We start from the raw sequence: 19,125 nt of genomic DNA on the forward strand, positions 1-19,125 counted from the left end.
TATGGACTTTGAAAATATATATAGTGTGCCATTTTGTGAATACACCCCCATTTATACTGCAAATACTAAACTGTACTAATGGCTTAAAATTACAAGAGAGCCCTGATCTTTATAAACCACAATTCCTTTTATGCTTTATGCACACCTGCTGTTTTATCACATATGCTAAAAATTATTTAAATACTGGTAGTACCTTGAAGAAAAGTAGCTGTATGGTGTTGTGTTAACATACTCATTTCCATGGGAATTATTCGATTGTAAAAGATTAATGTGACATTGATTTTAACTCTAACCTGCTTTGTGCAGAGTCTAATGAAAATAAAACTACTACTACTACTCAATAACGACTCTGAAATAAAATTTTACAACTGACAAAAGCTGCTTTTCTAGTAAGCTCGGCAGAGGTTTTCTGCTCCAGCACTAAGGACAAGCAGCACCGTGCCCAAACTCCCTTGTGAAATTCTGCCTTTCTATCTCCCCAAGCCCATTGCAGGGAAAACCTCTGCCCAGAGGACACATAGAGAGCCCTGTGCTGTCACTTCCCTGGAAACACTGGTCTCTTGCATGAAAAGCCACAAAGGAAGCACTCAGTCAGAATGAGCAAAGGGTATTCTGTCTTGACTCTTCCTTCTATTTTTAAGTGATGAAATGGGACAATAGTAAATTGCCGTTACAAATAATGTTTTTTTTTGTTTAAATTATTAGTCTGGTAGATTCCACTGTTTAGCATATCTCCCTCATATCACATACACATGCATTACATCCTGTATACATGGCATATTTTTATATGTGCATTCTGTTTAGCATAGGCGGGGCAAGTTTTGCTTTAAATTATCTTGTTCTGATGTGAGTCTAATATGCAGTAACTCTATACATTATATTTCCAATGATTTATAACAAAAAAATCAGATTTTCATCCATGAGGTAAAATATGCACTATGGAATGTACCATTTTGACTTTTCAATGTACACTGGGGTTATGCTCCACAGCAGTTCTTTTGCAATTAAGTACACCAATATAAATCCTTAAAAAAATTATTTTCAATCACTGGAGCTATTGGATGATGTGAAATGACATGCATCTGTTGATTCATTACTAATGAGCACTACATATTTCTGGAGGAATTACTCTTTTACTGATATTAAAGAATTTAGGTAATCATAAGCTTTTGACAAGACTGAGAATTGTGTGTCAACTTCAACACTCTTAAAATGCCCTGAGTGGTCTAAAAAAGCAACCTTTATAAGCAGAGTAGAGGTGGAATGCAAATAGTGAGATATCCTTATGCTGCATCATATGAACTCATCAACGAGGCGCTGCATCCCAGAGAAAGCATCTGCTGTGTGAAATTTAGGACAGTAATTCACAACCCATAGAGCACTGCATCACCACAAATTATGTTTGTTATAAATTTATAATGATGTTCATATAAAAACAGCATTTTAATAGTTTAAAGAAATGATGGCACTGGGAACTTTATAAATGTTTAACTAGTAGAGTCTTCATAATTTAAAATGTTGATGTTACATCACTGAAGATGCTGGGTTGAAACACTTTGAACTTGGAGAGGGGGGTCAGTTGCTGTAGAAATCTACTGAAAACCTAACCTCAGTGTACACAGATGCTATTTTTAAACACAACCTTGTTTCAAAATACTTACACGGACCACAGTTATCTGAAATTGTGGAGCACCATGCTCATAAAGTGCAGATACAATTATCATTGTCAGGGATTAGCCTGTGAGCATGGGCTTTCTGTTGGGGAACCTTAGAAGTAGGTACTTGTTAATAAAAGCATTAACCAGCCATTAGTTACATGAGATACCCAGGGGGAAAAAAAAAAAAAAAAGGTATTTTGCTTTCTTCCACTGTACTTAGGTTTTGACTGACACTTCTAAAAAGTAATTTTCCTCTTTGATCTTTCTTAAACAGTGCCACCATTTTGCTCTAAATGGTCATATTACTTGGTGTCATTGCCACAGCCAGCATAACTTTGTGGCACTTCTATACTTTTACTCACAGTTTCCATCAGACAGACAACCTGTATCTGAAATTCCCTGTCAGGCTTTTTGTTTCCTTTGCCTAATTTGCGTTCCTCAGAGTCCCCCATCTTCACAGCCTGATGGCCAAGGACTGTCTCCCTCTCCAATAAAAGCACTCCAACTATATTCCCCATTTATCTGCATCCATACACTGTTTTTAAAATCAAGCTCTGTATGACCTGCAAATTTGCTCATGGCAAGTTTTTGGAAAACACCAGCTTTTCAGCAATGCTCCAGTCTTATAAGATGAAGAGAGCAAGGATACAGACAACTGAAGCACAGCTAATGTTTGCTCAGTGCCTTATTAAAGTGCAGAAGTTAAAAAGCAATAGATTTCAATAGATTTTCCATAGTTTTAATGTTTCAACAGAAGGAAACATTGACAAGGAAAATAAGGGGGCAATGAGGATTAACAAAGAGGTTATGTCAAGACCTTTTACTCTGACTGTCCACTACTAGTGGACTAGTAGTCACTAGGTGACTTAGATGCCAAAGGAAGGAGCACTCCTCGTCAGTAGAGAATCTAATTCCTACTTTAGATTTCATCCTGGTACATTGTAGTTAAAATTTTCTAACACATTGAAATGCAACAGACTGTTTCACCTTTAGTAAGCGTGTCAGCAAGAAGATTGAGAAAGAGAATGAATGTAATGGAAAAGGGAGATCTTGTTGAAGGGTTTGCAATAAAAGTTTGCAAAAAGTAACAGTAAACCATCTTACATGTAACTGTATCTCATCTTCAGCACTGGCAACCAAAATCTTCTGAAGCTCTTTTAGTTTCTGGAAAAAACTTCACATAAAGACTAAGGATTTTAAAATACTCCTGTGACCATAAGAATTTAAATTTTTAATAAAATGAAGATTATTTTATATTAGTAATCAACTAGTCAAACATTCATACCTGCTTGCACAGAACTATCGCTGCTCAATTATCTGTTTTACCCAGGATGGTAATTTTGAGTCAAAATATTTCCTATTAGGGAGAGTCACTTTCAGGCCATTCCTTGATCCTATTCTGAACACAGGAAAGAAGCTGGACTGTTCTCTGGAGCAAGAAATTATTTTTTACTATGCTTGGGTTGAGCTAATCACAATGAGGTCCCGGTCTACAGACTACTGAAATTCAGTTATAATAATTATGAAAGCAGTACCTAAAGGTCATATGCTCCCATTAATGCTACGGAACATGGAAATCTGTGCAACTTGGTATTAAAATTCAAGCTCAGAGAATATTTTAATAATTCAGTCCTATTTGATTGGTGTTGATAGATTCTCCTAAACAAAATGTTATCTGAGGACCATGATTTTAGCACAGGTTCCACAAAGTCTAGTATTTTTGATACAACAGGCTTTGTGGCTCCAATAAACTGCAGAAAAAAAAAAAAAAAAAAAAAAAGAACAAACATCTCACCTTAGATCCAATTAAAATAAAATTTTGATTCTCACAGCTTCTAAAAGTTTCTTGACACTTTGAAAAATATCCCAAGACACATTCAAAATACTGTGGTTGTAGTTATAGATACACAGGGATATAGACCATATCACATAAAGTAAATTAGTAGCTCTACCATTCACCATCCCAGCCTTCTCAGCCACAAAACTGATATTATCCTACATCTCATTTGATGCAGCAAATGTAGTCAGAGATGTACTACAGCAGAACAGGATTCTGACATAGGCAGAAATAAGCGATTCCATAATCCTGGACAATCTTATCAAGATTTAAATATTGCTTTTTCTATGAGAAGAAGAAAAAAAAAAACCCAAAAAACCAAAAAACAAACCAAAACAAAAACCACAAAAGAAACAAACATACAAAAAAAAAGCAGAGCATTCCTTTACCATCTAGTGCAAAATAGCAAAGTTTTCTCCAATCTGGTATCAGCTACAAAGCTTCTGGACAGGACCCAAAGTGACAAGATGGAAGAAGATAAGAATTGCAGGGACTACATCAGCCACTGAGACTTACTCATAGACACCCATTCTGTTTCATTTCTTAAGACAGAAAAATAAACACTAGAACAAACCCCATTAGTATTTAACTTTAGAATGCTGTGCTTAAGAATTCTGGCCAACCAAAATAAGATTATTATAAAAATCAAAAAGCTAAATTAAAAGGAAGGCCACCAGAAATGGAAAAGGCCTATTAAAATTCTATCAGTGCTCTAACCAAGTGTGTAAATCTAAGTATTAAACTATTCTTCCCTCTTCTTCAGTAGAAAGCATAGAATGCAAATATCAAACAAAAAGACAAGGACACTGCTAGCATATTGTCCTACTACTCAGCATCCTGAAAACACTCTATGAATTTCTCAAAGTATAAGTGAGCCTGAAGTAAGCCCTTCACAAACTCCGTAAGGCAGGCACACAGATGAAACATGCACATGCCTCCAAGGTAAAACGATATCTAATAGTTTCAGATTAAAAATGAAGATTCTTATCAGACCTATAGTGAAAAACTATGTCTGGGATTTCAACAATCAGAATCTAGTTAGGCCAGGTAAAATTAACCATGTATAGTACTATAAAGAATGTCATGGGATCTCAAATGTAAATCAACTTCAGCATATCTCTCACATCTGGATATCCTAAGTATTACTAGACACACAAATAACATTTTCATGCAGAACTTTTAAAAGTGTTTTTTGAAAAGCTATGTTATCCTTAATAGCAGGCATATAATTATAGGACCTGGTATTGCTTGTAGAATGCAAGACAACAAACTGGAATATTAAGTTTTGACTACACAAAAATCACACTGATTAATTGTTTTCCTCCCAGCTACTGAAAATGCTTTACTAAGCTTAAAAAAACCCAACTTTCTATCAGGTTTTAATAGTAGAAGCACAATATTTCATTTCCATGAACATTTGGTAGAGCCTGTATGATATTACAACTGAACAAGAAGTTCAGTTTCAGTAAGATTTATATAACAAAGAAATCCAAATTACTCAGATAAATTAATGAATATTGGTTCAATTTTCTTTCTGGTAAACAATAAACTGTTGCATAGGGGCTGTGCCACAGGAGAACTATACCCATCAAACAATGAATTTGTTTAAATTATACTAGTTATACTCATTCTATTTAAATAATGGTTTATCTGTTGTTTAAATTGTATTAGAATAGTTGTGATTAGCTGCATTCATCTTCTGAGTAATTTAAACAAAATTTTCTTAAACCTTTACTGTAAAATTGAATGTCATGCTTCCTGAGCAATGGCAGTGGCCTGGCCCAGCAATCTAACTCACAGATACCTCTGCAGACTGTTCATATTCATCAGGAACATTGTAACATTTTTAATTTAAAAAGTGTCATTAGACTGTACTTAGGTCAAATCATAGGAAAAACTCAAAAAGCCATACTAGGAGCTTACTTTGCAACTAGAAGAAAACCCAGTGGAGGAGGAGGGGAGAACAGTATCACTTGCCCCTGGAGGCAGGACAATTTCACCACTCCCCTTGCTGCCCCTGTGTCAGGGTATGGCTTAGCCTGAAAGCACCATGGCAGAAGACTGCCAAATCACCGTGGGAGCTGGAGGCTTCCCCATCTCTCATCTCTGGACATTCTCTCCAACTGCATTTGAACTATTAAAAAAACACCTCAGCCTGAATGTGCAAAAAGATGGAGCTTCGTCACACAGCAGGAAGGGTGAAGGTGAATTTTCCTTCCCATGTATTAATTTCAAAGGATTTTGAGCAACACATCTTGTTATGATCTGCATAATGCTGATTAGATCATTATTTGGGAGGATCTAAATTGTTTGTATCTAATGAAATGATTTAACATTTCATTTATACATATACACAAAGGTAGTGTCTTAAGGATATTACCCTTGCAGACTGAAGCCAACAAAAGATGGTCTATAAAGAACGGATGCAGGTTTGGTAATAACTTGAAAATAAGAGATTAGCACTAATGAAGGACAGAAATTGTTCCTGTAAGAGTCACCTGGATTTAAAAATTATGTACAATTTCAAGAAAACTTGTTTGTTTATAGTGAATATACCTATGCATGTCAGCAGCCCACAAGTGAGTATTGTCTTCACAGTCTAATAAACATAGCTGTTGTAAAATTATTCCTTAGAGCAACGTAATACTATGGATTAGTTTAGCAACCAATGAAATTAATTACAGGCCACTTAAAAGATTCAGATCAGGAATAAGATGCATAAAAAGTTTTCTCCAGCTAATTTGAGATTATTTGAGTGCTGCGTTCCCTCAGCAGGAGATATGCCAACAGGTTTCCACAGCCTTTTAAGACCATGGGAAAACAGACACCTCTGGGAATTGCTGCATAAGCACCTCCTTCTGGCACTGAGTCCTTGGAGCTGAAGCTGCAAATGGGATGCTATCTGAGAAACTCTTGGGATTTTGCTTTACCTTCTTTGAGGGAAGTTCCCTATAGATATACTAGTGGGAACATATCTACTGAGGAGCAAACCTCCACCAAGAAGTTCAACTTACTGAGGGACTACAGAACTGCTACTCTAAATCAAACATTTGTGTACTTGGACTGTGTATCTCTCCAAGCTCCAAATGTCTTCATAATGCATGATCAGGGATTAATATAACAAGGATCTAATCTGCAGTAATTGCAGTAAAAAATATACACATATATTTTTATATACAAACACTGAGCTGTCTATTCAAGAGAACAAATGCAGCAAAAACCGAGGATGATATCATTGCTAATCTACTTGACAGAAACACTTAAGAACCCCATAATTTGAATGACATCTTTCTTAGACACAGTGATCAGTGGTTCCCCAGGTTTTGGTACATTTGAAAAAGCGTAGTACAGGTGCCTGCAGGTACATAGTGCTGCTCTTGCTATGGCTCAAAATAGCAGGGAAATCAAATCAGAGTTCAATAGTCCTACAATGAAGTTTATGAATATTATGGATTTTTGCTGCAGTTGATATAATATCATTCTGTTCTTAATGTCTTTACTACACAGCCTAAAATGATTTAAGAAATCCTTATACATATTCTCATGGTATAGGACATGTACATGACATCCTAACTGTTTTAGCTGCTCACAAAAAAAAAAATTAAAATCTTTTTGACACTTACGAAACCCAAATTAGTGAAAATGAGATTCTAGAAAGACAATCAGGAGAAAAAGGTGTGATTTAGGTAGAACTCAATATCCTTTCTGAGTAGTATATATGGGAAAAGTCATGGAACAAAAGTTCCCTCTTCACTGTCATGCAGAAAGCCTAATATTTACTCATTTTTCTCTGAGGGATTTTTCCTTATTACTATGTGGAAGTAAAAAAGAGTGTTCTCTTGTTCTGAAAGCTGAAATAATTTATTTGTGAGTACCGAGCTGTAATCCCACAGTGATTATGTGTCCAGTAGAAAGATATTGGCTAGCTCTATAAAAAATGCCTTTACATTACATACTAGATGATAAATTGGGATGGCAGAAAGATTTTTTTCCTCTGGTAGAAAAAAGAAATTAAAAACTTTTCAATAAAGCAAGCAAACCTCAACTACTTGCTTCCCAAATGAAAAATTCTCCTGCTTCATAAAAAATATATATTTTGATTTAGGTAATTTACTGGACTCATAATAAGATGCACTATGTCTTTACAGAAAAGATGGAACAATGAGATAGTGATTTCCATGACAAGTGGCAGGAGAGGTTTCCAGAACTAAAAAGTGAGAGATCACTCTTCTGATGTCATCAATCAGTTACAAAAATGCTTCTAAAAAAGATGAAGTATATCTGAATAGCAGCATTGTCTAACCCAAGATGAAGCAATCAGAACAAGAGAGTTAGTGCAAAGGCTGAAGGAAAAAAACCCTCCAAACCCTGTTCCTCAATTAAATAATTTTATTCAGTTTCTGTTCATTGTATCAGTGGCAGAGAGAGAACATTCTTGTAAAAAAGCGGGTTAACCTGTGCTTGACAGAGCTCAAAGCTTTGAAAGCTAAGAGGTAGTTACAAAGAAAGCAGAAAGAAGACAATGTTGCCTCTTTAAAGCTTTTAGTTGATCTTTACTTACACAGTTAAAGAAGTAAACCCAAAACGTATTTTATCTCCTAATGATTCCTTTTTACAGCAAAATAAATCTTATAAAAGGGTATGCTCATAGTGATTTTGGTATTAAGTCTGTACAAAGTCTGGCCTATATCTTTATTTCTGTTTAAGAAATGCATGCAACAAAACTGTAGGAAAACAATTAGTGACGAAAGTGCTGCAAGAAGTTTATACTGCCCTGCAATTTCCTGGTCAAATTTGACAATGATCATTAAAAACCTGAACAAAACAACACTACAAACTCAAATCTCCAACTTTTTTCAAAAAACCTTCCACCCATTGGAAATAAAATACAGTGGTTTAATCATTAAGTTATAACAACATATGCCAGATTCCATTTCATCAAGGTAAGGACATCTTGTACATCAACAAGTGCTCTGATATGCCTTAAACTGAAGACTCTGAAATTGATATATCTGCCTCCACTGTCTCACTGCAGTCATGTAAAACACTTGGATAAAGGTTAAGTAGTCACACTGCTATTCCCCTCCATATTTCCAGCAATACATGCTACAAAGGCATCTGTAGCATAACCACATGGAGCTCTTTTTGTATATTCCTGTCTTACATAAGCAATACCTGTGCCTGTACCAGCAATGCAACCACAAATTGAAAAGTTGCTCTGTATAAGCACTGATTGGCAACAATAAAAACTGGTGCATGTACTGACCCCTCTATTAAAATATTGCTCAGATATTAAAAAGAAAAACAGTGCTCTAGGCTTTAAAATACAACTGATGTGGGCTGAATCCTTCTTAAATAGATATGATATGATTATATTTCAATGTCTTTTGTGATTATGACAATTTTGACAAGATAATAATCTCCTCTGAACAGGACTTTTTTTAAGGTTTAGAGAAATAACATATGATTTATTAAATAATCTGTCAAATTATCTATGAACCCTGTTTTCAAACGAAATGGTATGATCTCATTACAATAATTACAGAAAAATCTATGCCTGATGTTATAAATAACAAGTACCAGGTATACAAAGGAGTGCTGGAACGTAAAGTGCGGGAAGTTGCAAGGTTCAAAAGGTGACAGCATAGCTTTGTTCTCTTAAAATAGTCAATAGAACTTTCTGTGTTAAGTATTCTGCACACTAGGTCAACTGTTGAATACTAGGCCTCAAAATGGAGAGAAATAAACAAGTCTGTAGCTATGCTAAAAGGAAATAATCTAGATATGTATAATTGCAGCCTCATTTCTCTTTCCTTCCCTCACACTTTGTTGCCTTTTTGCTCATATTGATTTTGGAGAAAAGCAAAAGCCAGTTCTATGCATCACAACAATTATTCAGAAAGAGAAGCAGAGTCACACACTAAAATTAATAGTAAGTATCTTTAGAATTTTAAATATCATGTCAACTTTATATATTCATGCTTCTTTCAGAGAAAGATAGGGTTGGGCAAAACAGGGGAGAAAGGAGTGGTGTTTACTCTCCTGTGATATAAGTACAGTAGACAGAAGAAAGAGGACAAGATCTCTGGAATCTCTACAAGGGAGTTGCTCCCTTTCAATTCCTGCTGCCATGGATTATGGTCTTACTCTAGTTGTCAGCATTGCACTTGCAAAATGGAAAGCTCTCCTGCCTCTTACACTGGGGCAGTTACCCTCTTTTACCTGAAAGCTCCTGCTTTTGGAGAGTAAAGGATAAAACACTCAAACAACACAAGGTTGTTGACAATGCAGGCAAAGCTTCTTATTAAGACACTTCAAGATAAAGCCTATAGTATTATCTGGGAGAATGCTACAGATACCAAAAGATTTCCTTCCTAAGCTACCTAAAAGACATAAGCTGCTGTCATTCCACTGTGTTGGACCATGACAGAGTGAACCTCTTATATGTCGATAACATCACCAGAATAAGCCCCTGCATGATTCTCACTGCCTGGCTCTCCACATTACAGCCACTGCAGCACAAGTGGTCCCTATAGCTCTGTGAGTATGACAACTCAACAGCCCATGCACAAACCTATTCCAGGTATAAAACAGCCTTTTATTCACTGTGAAATAAACCACTGTGTGTCTGAACACATATTTAATGCTACAAGGTTAGCTCTTCCAAAAGCCATTCAGAAAATGGTTTCAATACCTTATAGAGCTGAATTACTAAACAAATGCAAAAATAGCATGAGTTATTTAAACAGCTGAATGGTTAACTGAAATAGGAGAGGTCCTACAAACATTTTTGAAAGAGGTTTTAAGTGTAGAAAGCTATCTTCTCCAGAAAAGTAGAATTTAAAGACATGATATTCAATTTAACGTATTTTGTTTTTAAATTTATTTTTAAATATTTTTTCCTTTCAGAGGGGAAAAACTAGACCAAAAATTATTAACTTATATAAAAGAAGCATGAAGACTTTGAAAAAGGTTAGATGTCAACTCACCAGTCTCTTTACAATTTTCAACAAAAGCTTAAGTTCTCGTGGATCTTTTTTGGACTTCAGGACTTCAGCAAAACTGTCCATGTTTTCTGCAGACATACTCTCCTGATTGCTCCCTCCATACAGCTGAACCAGCAATAATAAGCACTGTGAGGCATTCAAAAATATTTCAGTATCTTCATTGGGAAGCTAAAAATGAATGAAAAATTAAAAAACAAAAATTAAATTCCAGTTTCAGAAAAGTTGCATTTCACTGGGGATTTGGAAGAGTATTAATATTTGTATTGCAACAGGAAAGAATAATTTTCAGCTGATTGACTCAAAATTCCACTAAAATAAGCTTAAACAAAGTGATGGAAATACAATTAAAATATATCTACTTTTAAGCAGCAGTATAACAATATCTGCACTCAGATTCTGTCAGACATCCTAACGGCACCAAAAATGTTGCTCCCAACTATGTTATTTTATTCCACTTTAAACAGAAGCAGTAATAGGAGAAAGAATCATTATAGTCATGATGTCTAATCTTCTACATCATGCACACCATAAAATTTCGTTGAATTATTACTAAATCAAGCGTCCTGAGGTAGAGCACAGGCTATCTAGTTATTTAATGGATTTTAAGCAGTCACATTAGGAGGTACATTTTGAAGATTTTAAATATTCTCCTGAATTCTAACTTTTCTGCACTCCTTTGAAGATCAGGCACTGCAGCAAGCCCTAGCAATAGGATGGAAAATTCTTTCCTGGGAAGCAAAATTACAAAAAATATTTAGGGATGTGACTAGAGATCATCTTTCAATGAGCTTCTGATAATATGACATCACTATCAAAATGAGTTATATATTTCCTAAAAGTACGACCCGGAAATAACAAGTATAGATATTATATTAGGCCTGTATTTGGCACTGACAATGACATTTTGGAATGACAACAGGAATACAATGCCTAGTGTCAGCACAGAGAATTCACAAATGCAAGTGAAAAAAAATCGTAGAGGTTTCTTGGGAACAGAGGACAACAGATTGGAAAATGTAATAGCCAAGGACTGAAGGAATTCAGTGTCTATAGCATATCAGAGGGAGGTTAAAGTGGACTTGATCATATCCTCTCAGTCAGATCTGGGAAAAAGCAGGCTGAGGATAGGTTAATTCTTTTACCTGAAAAAGGACTGATAAGATGGGATAGCTCAAAAATTCAGACAAAGCAATTCCAATTTGAAGAAAGATAATACTTTGATTTCCTTTTTTTCTTTCTATCTTTAACAAGAACGATTAACTGCTGAAACAACTTCCTTAGAACTGAGACAGATTCTCTATCAAAGGCAATTCAAATATCACAAAAATATTTTTTTCAAAAAAAATAACAAAACCATTCACTCTAATGAGGAATTAGTTTGGGAAAATCCTGTCTATATATAACCCTCAACTAAATCATTGCAATAGTTTTTCCCTCACTTTATAATCTATGACCTGAACAAAATGTCAGTGGTAGTCTTAACCAATTAGGTATAGAAGTGTAAAATCATCCCATCATGCCCATTCATTTTTTTAACTCCAAAAGTATTATTTACACCAAAGAAGCCAGATGGAAGTACAGTAGCTAAACAGATTATCCTTACAGAAAATAAAAGGAAAATAATTCTATAATTTGTCCAACCCTTTATGCAATATGCCAAATCATTTCAATAATGATTACTTATTTAATATGCAGTATGGAATTCCTAGTATTTTTCGTTTTGAGGAAAACCCATACAGTTACTTTAAAGCAATCTGAGCACATCATCAGACATACATTTATCAAATATTCAAGCAGCAGTTCCCAAGGGATCTGCATGCAAATACAATCCTGTTTTCTACTAGCTTCATAGAGCTGCTGTTTAAAACAGACTGAATAGAGATGTAATCTCTGAATATATAGCCCCAAGACATATCACATTCTATTTGACCTAATACAATGCAAGTGACAGGTCCACAACAGCTATTTCTTCCTCAGTTTTGCTATATGTTTCCCCTTCATTTCCAATCTAATGCCACTTACTTGATTATTTCCTTTCCATCATCCAGACATCTCTAATAACATCATCAATGCAATTAGCAAAGCTAAAAAGCAGGAAAAGCTAAAATAGTAACAAGCTTTATATTTCCATTTATATCTTTAATCCTTAACAAATTGAAAAAAAAAATCTGCTGATTTCACTTGGGGCTTTGAGACAACTTTTATTTCCTTCATTGAAATAAAATGTGATTAGAGAAAGGAAGGACAACTACTTAAATGTGTATCTCTCACACCTTATAAAAGCAACATTCCAAGTTAATTTGTTACTAGATCAGTGTAGGCAGCTACATCTATCACCCTCTGAAGATGATCACACTGCAAGGATTATATTCAATTTTCAAATGTTTGTTGGTTAAACAAAGGCAATAAATGAAAAATCAAGTGGAAATTTTGGTCAGATATATCCTTGCCTGGGTATTGCAGTGGAGGCTAATTCCCTGGGGCTCCACAGGCACAAAAATCCCATGTTTAGTCAGTATCACAACAGCCACATTTGGAAGTGAGACTGATCCCAAGGTTTTTTTTCCAAGATATTCACTAAATATCAGAGGAGTGGAAAGGTGTCAGTCTCCATAGATGACTGCTCCTACAACAAATGTGTGTGAAGAAATTCATAGTGCACCACAAACCTCAGCAGTTCCTCCCAGCACCATGACTGTCAAGGAAGCAACTAAGCAAGTCCAGCTGGTTAGTGTTATACCCAAGGGAGGCTGATTACAGCAGGAACAGTAGTTAGTGAGGCAGTGGAACACTTTGCCCCAGGTGATGAGGAGCTGTGCTTGGGCCAGTGGATTTGCTCGGGCCTTGATTCTCCTCCTGGCATGACCAACCTTTTATCTTTGTTGTTTGTTTCCCAACAAGAGAAAGAAAAACCCTTTCAATCTAGTGAAAGGAAACTTTCTATCCAGTCTGTCTTGGCATCATATATAGTGTTGTTCCTCACAGGCTTTCAGTGACCATGTTCCAAATATCATTCCCAAGTTCCCAATATCTGCCGGTTATGACAACACATTACTCAATCACCAATGTCAATGAAGTCTTTTCATTCCCTGTTGTACTTTGGGCTCTTCTTCCCCAGAGTCCCTTTGAGCTTCAGTGTTAACTAGACATTGGGGAGCAAGTTGCTGTTACCCTGGGAAAACTCAGGCAAAACAATAGCAGGACAGGTCTCATATGAAGAGAAAAACAAGCTTGGAATAGGAAAGGCCATATTTACTCTGGAGGGAATGAGAATCATTGGCCTACAGTCTAAGTCATCAATAATTAAGATGGAAGAAGAACTCTCAGCAATGTTCCTATTTAAGTATGTCCACATCAGCATTTTTCTCTGTAACTCTCACCATTTTGCCATTTCACTTCTGACAAGTAGTGATTTAGATGTCAAAAGTTGTAAGCTGGTAACCTGAAATTTAGCACTGGCTGCCAGTCAGTGTTAGTACTGGTTATAAAGAGTAGGAGATCTCAAGAACATTAGCTGTATAAAATAAAATCAATGGCTGAGAATATAATAAATATCTGTAAATACTGAAAACAAAGAATGAAAATTCAGCTTTCGTGTAAATAATATCCCATGTTTAATAAACACAGGGAAAACATTCAACAATGAATATAGATGGATGGTTCATCTCTTAATTAGGTAGAACAGCATTCTGATTATTTTACTAATCAGAACAATTCAATTTGGTATGTAGTACATTTGCTTGAAATGTATTTATAGTTTTTGTTCTTTCAGGAGAGTAGAAACCCATGAACAAACTAATTTTAACACTTTGAAAGAGTATCTGCCCCTTAATATTTCATAATTACATGAAGTTTCCTTTTCCTTTATCAGTCTTAGAGGTGATTATGGATTCAGCCCTTCAGCAAGGTAGAAAAGTTAGCGGTACTTCTCCAAGCAGCTGTTAATGTTCTTGGCCAGTGCATAGCTTGAAGACAACCAAGCACCTTAAAATAAATTACCAAAGAGCAAAGGTCATAAATTCTGTCATTCTCTAACTGAAAATTGTAGATTTATTTTTCACTTATTTTAAAACAATACCTCATGACAAGACTTCTGTGCAATGAAAGCAATGTATTACTCTTTGCTTAATTTTTATGGCCATGTTAGAACTTCCTGTAAACAAGCTTATAACACAAAATTCTATTTTCATTTCCTTTCTAGATAGAACCTGCTCTGTGTATTTTAGAGTTAATGTGGTGAAGAGCAGGAAGTTCCTTGTTGTTGCACATCTATATTTCTGCAGTCTGTTCGCAAAATTTCCATCATTTTAGACTGAGTTGCAGCGTGTTCATGAATTGCAAACCACTGCAAGAAATGTGTGATCATTTGAGCTGAAGTGGCAGTTTTCACACCGTTGGAATTGTTTCAGCATCTAATTTTAGAGCTACAATGAAACTGCCTCGATTACCCGGAGGGGACACTATTTCGGTGCATTAATGAGGTTATACACATAGAGAGTTTATTATGGTAAAAGATATTCATTAGATCACTAATGTGATTACAGAACATGATGTAAAGGAAACACCACGGGGATCTATAGGGAAGATGATTTTGAAAATGTACAAAATGTAAAAGCAAAGCATCACTATTAATCTGCTAGCTTTACTATGCTATTCTTATTAGTAAATATGCACACTTTTAAATTAAAAAATAAAATATTATATTTTTACTTAAGGCCTTTCTCCTACCTAAGGGAAAAAAAAATATATATATTCACTTTATTTTAATCGAGGATAATTGTTGAGAAACTAAATCCCCATTCTAAAATTCTGTGCATGTAACAACATTTTCTTCTTTCCTCTGGTGTGTTTGTTTGGAGATTTTTGGCTTTTAGGATAGCTCTGTATAAGAGAATACTTCAAATATAGGATATAAACATATGTCTCTCCACTCTGACCACAGAGCAGTCTGTATTCCTAGAGAAAGAAATGTGAAATAAAATTCTACAGTTATCATTCTTCTGCAGTCATTTTCATTATTCATTTGCAAATAACTTCATGTACTCTGAAAACGAAGTCTGGGCACAGCCTTAGAGACAGTGCAATATAGAGACAAAAGATGCCTAAGGAAGACCATCCCATTCATCCTTCTGCACTGAGGCTTCATATCTGTCCTCTTCATGTTTGGACATGACTAACTGGACTTTCAACAGTAACATATGGAGCACAGTAATCAAGTGCAAATTTTCCCAATAATATTATAATGAGGAAGCCTCCCACCAGAAGTCAAGAAAAGTTCTCTCCTGGCAGTCTAGTAGGCTCCAGAAATGACTGGAAGATCTACACCTAGGAACTGAATCTAGGACCTACACAAAACCAAATTCCTTTTTATAGCTACTGGCATAGTTTCTGAAACTGTAAAAATCCACATTGAAGTGACTTCAAAAGTAATTTTTTTTTCAGTATAATGGGTACATCAAAATTAGAAGGTGTTTTGTATGTTCTACAGTTGCTGCAGGTTTCAGAATAATATTCAAATTACATTTATGTTAAGCAAAGAAACATGCAACGAAGGCAAGTGTAACTAACTTTTAAACACAAAACTGCCAAGGAGAAGACTAAATGCTCAATTTTTTTCCTCTTGTTGATCAATTATGGTCATAATGATCTTGGGATTAAATACTGAATTCTCCATATTTGCAGCATTTCTATTTGTTTGTAATTATTTCTCCTTTTACATTATTAAATCTCTGAAGTTTCATCTGAATGTGATTTAGGTTTCTGAAACTTGCTTTGCTATGACTTTAGTGACAGACTAAATCACAACTACAGAAGGGAAAATTGATTCAAAGTTTTTGACATTTTGACATTTAACTCACATTGATTTTGTTGAGGGATTATTGAGAGAGAAAAACATGTAGAACTTGAGCAAAATAAAGACAAGTAAATGAGACATGGAATAATAATCTATTTGAGGGATATACATTTCAATGAAAAAAAATGATTACTCAATGTGACTAGAAAACTAGGAACCAGGACACTAGGAACCAGGAAACAATGTGACTAGGAACTATGTGACTATAAGAAACTATAAATATGCTAAAATAGGCAGAAATAGCAAAGCAGAGAAAATAATTTTAACTCATTATTTTAAAGTAATAATTAGTTCAAAATTTAAGACCTCCATTATCTCCAGAAAATAATCTTCATGAAGAACTGAATGCCTCAAAACAGAAATAAGGGGTTATGTAGCCACACAGTCCAATGAATACAGAGAACAACCACTGGCAGCTTCACAGAATTTCAGTTTGGGTAGGCCTGAGGCATTTTGAGAGGTAGGGAGCACATACATCTTGAGACATGCTCTAGACTTCACAAAGAATCTACTTCTATTTAAAGAGATTAGAGTAAAAACCATTTTAAACAAGTGCTTCCTAAGTGCTAAAATTATTCTTCCATTGCTCAAACTCTTCCAAACTTAACAGGAAATGTTTAATACAGCAGTGGGAAAATAATATTTGAAAAATCAAATTTAACCAACCTAGCTGAAGTAACTTTCACAGATCCAAACAAGAGAAAATCTCTCACTCACAGAATCTTTACAGAACTCAAAACAAAACAATACATATGTAGGTATGTAGGTATGTATGTATGTATGTATCTGTCTATCTATCCATGTAAAGAAGTGGCACTGAGGGTCTTTATCTTTTACACGTATTTTAAAATAAGAAGATTTAGAGTAAGCATTTTAAACAAACCAGAATCTGCAGAAATACAGAACAAAGCAAAAACCTACTGGTAATTTACAGCCATGCTTCTGAAATACAAGGGCAAGTCACAATCTAATCAGTACATGCTAACTGTACAATTATCCTATCCTTTAATTAAAAACTTATAAAAGACTTCCAGGTGGTATGGGCTGAGTTAAAGCTTTGCCTCTAATTTTCTGTTCTTTAAAAAGTTAATATAATTTAAATTTATGACTAGTTACATATTAAAGGAACATTTACATCTCTTCATGTCATACTATTTATCAAATATAGTGATTTAAAAATCAATAAAAATAATTTAAATAATTTATAAAGGTGAAAAATTAAATAGTTGAAATTCAGTCACTTTGTTTTAGGTCATTCAGAGAACATTTCCAAAAGGCCTTTGTCAATAGCTGGTTTAAATAAATCCATCAAAGGAAGACTTAGCACCACATATAATGCCAAAAAGTAACAATAAAAGGAATCACACATTTCCCTAAAATACATGACAGACAGTGCTAAAGATAGTAGAAGGATCACAGTACTGATACCACAAAAAAGCCTGAAATCCTCTATTTAAATGGAAAACAAAAGGGTCTGGAAGAGAACACTGAATCTGAAACACCTCTAAGTGCAATAACCTGGAAAGGATACTGTGATACACTGAAATTCTCACATACCATTTTAATGGATTTATGTTGACTAAAAGGCAGATGCAGCCTCTAAAAGCACTGTCCAGCTCAACAAGCATTCCTCTGCAACAAACCATTACACACAGAGTAAATATAGATCTCTGTATGACAGAGGTTGAGCTGATGGGATGCATTAGGGTCACAACGCAGCACTCTGCTGAGATTTCAATGAAGGGCTGTGACACCTAGTAAACCCTGGAAAGGACTGCCTTCAAGCAGACACACTTCAAAGATGTTTACAGACCACTCCCACTCATAAATCCCTCAGGATCATGTTGAAATAAAACAAAGCCCTTGAGAAAATTCAGAAGGCTCAAACCCCAGAAAAATAATATTAAAATGCACCACTCGCTACAAACTAATTTTTAATTTACTGACTTTTCTAAAGGAAGCAGTACTATTAGCTTCAGATTTTGAATGCCATCCTTTCCCTATGCTGTGGTGACCAGTCCATTCTGAAGGACTAAATGTTGGCTATACATACATACCCAAACTGAGAACCTGCAGTCTACCCCTCATCCCACTTCTATGTTCTGGACAATCACACTTCCTCTGACATCACTGGTAACCTGCAAGTCACTGTGACATATAACTTCTTACAAAGTGTTAGAGTACTAGATGGGAGCTCATAAACAATTAAAAACCAGTAAACAGAGCTCTAATACGTCCAATTCAGTTGCGTAATTCCAACTTCAGCAATATTCCATAAGGTTACAAACTCTCACCAGTTGAATAAGTCGGCTGATCAGGTCCGTCAGGGGTTTATTGATAAGCAGAAGGTCTTCGGCAGCCTGTGTGTCCCCTCCTGCGCCAGATTTCTGTGCCTTAAGAAGAGAGGAAAGAAATCAAAAGCAACCTTGGTGATTGTTCTGAGGAACAAATTAGGTCCTTTAAGTGGTTGAAGTGTGAATGAAGTTTGAAGATTTATGCACTCTTTTCTAGTTAAGTATTCTTGGGTTCCCAATAAGCAGTTATGCTTCCCCTGTGACAATAAGCACAAAGCAAAGGGGCCCCTGCTGTTGTGCCATTCTGTACAGGCTGAATATAAATATACTGACCTGCATGACATTTCCTCAGCAAAATGCAATAAAATGTATCTGCTAAAGATACCTCAAACCAAGATAATCAAGGTGACTGAAAATTTAGGATCCTCAGCAATATTGTCCTATTTTTCCTGTCTGCCTTATTCTGTATCCTGAA

The 19,125-nt window shown here is 35.3% G+C and overlaps 1 protein-coding gene across 33 annotated transcripts in view; it reads right to left on the bottom strand.

Annotated features, from left to right (window-relative positions):
• The window catches only part of ULK4 (unc-51 like kinase 4), a 222,693-nt gene that overhangs the window by 53,639 nt on the left and 149,929 nt on the right, over nucleotides 1-19,125 (bottom strand). For all 33 annotated transcript variants that reach the window (XR_015275669.1, XR_015275655.1, XR_015275680.1 and 30 more), the window contains 2 exons: nucleotides 18,651-18,749; nucleotides 10,485-10,670 (listed from right to left, as the gene is read on the bottom strand). Coding sequence is in view for 28 of the 33 variants with exons in the window: in XM_086848502.1 (XP_086704628.1) it covers nucleotides 10,485-10,670; nucleotides 18,651-18,749 (285 nt within the window). In the remaining 5 variants the exon portion in view is untranslated. The remainder of the gene's footprint in view (nucleotides 1-10,484; nucleotides 10,671-18,650; nucleotides 18,750-19,125) is intronic.

The sequence above is a fragment of the Cyanistes caeruleus genome, chromosome 1, assembly GCF_971803275.1.
Source record: "Cyanistes caeruleus chromosome 1, bCyaCae1.hap1.1, whole genome shotgun sequence".
NCBI lineage: Eukaryota > Metazoa > Chordata > Aves > Passeriformes > Paridae > Cyanistes > Cyanistes caeruleus.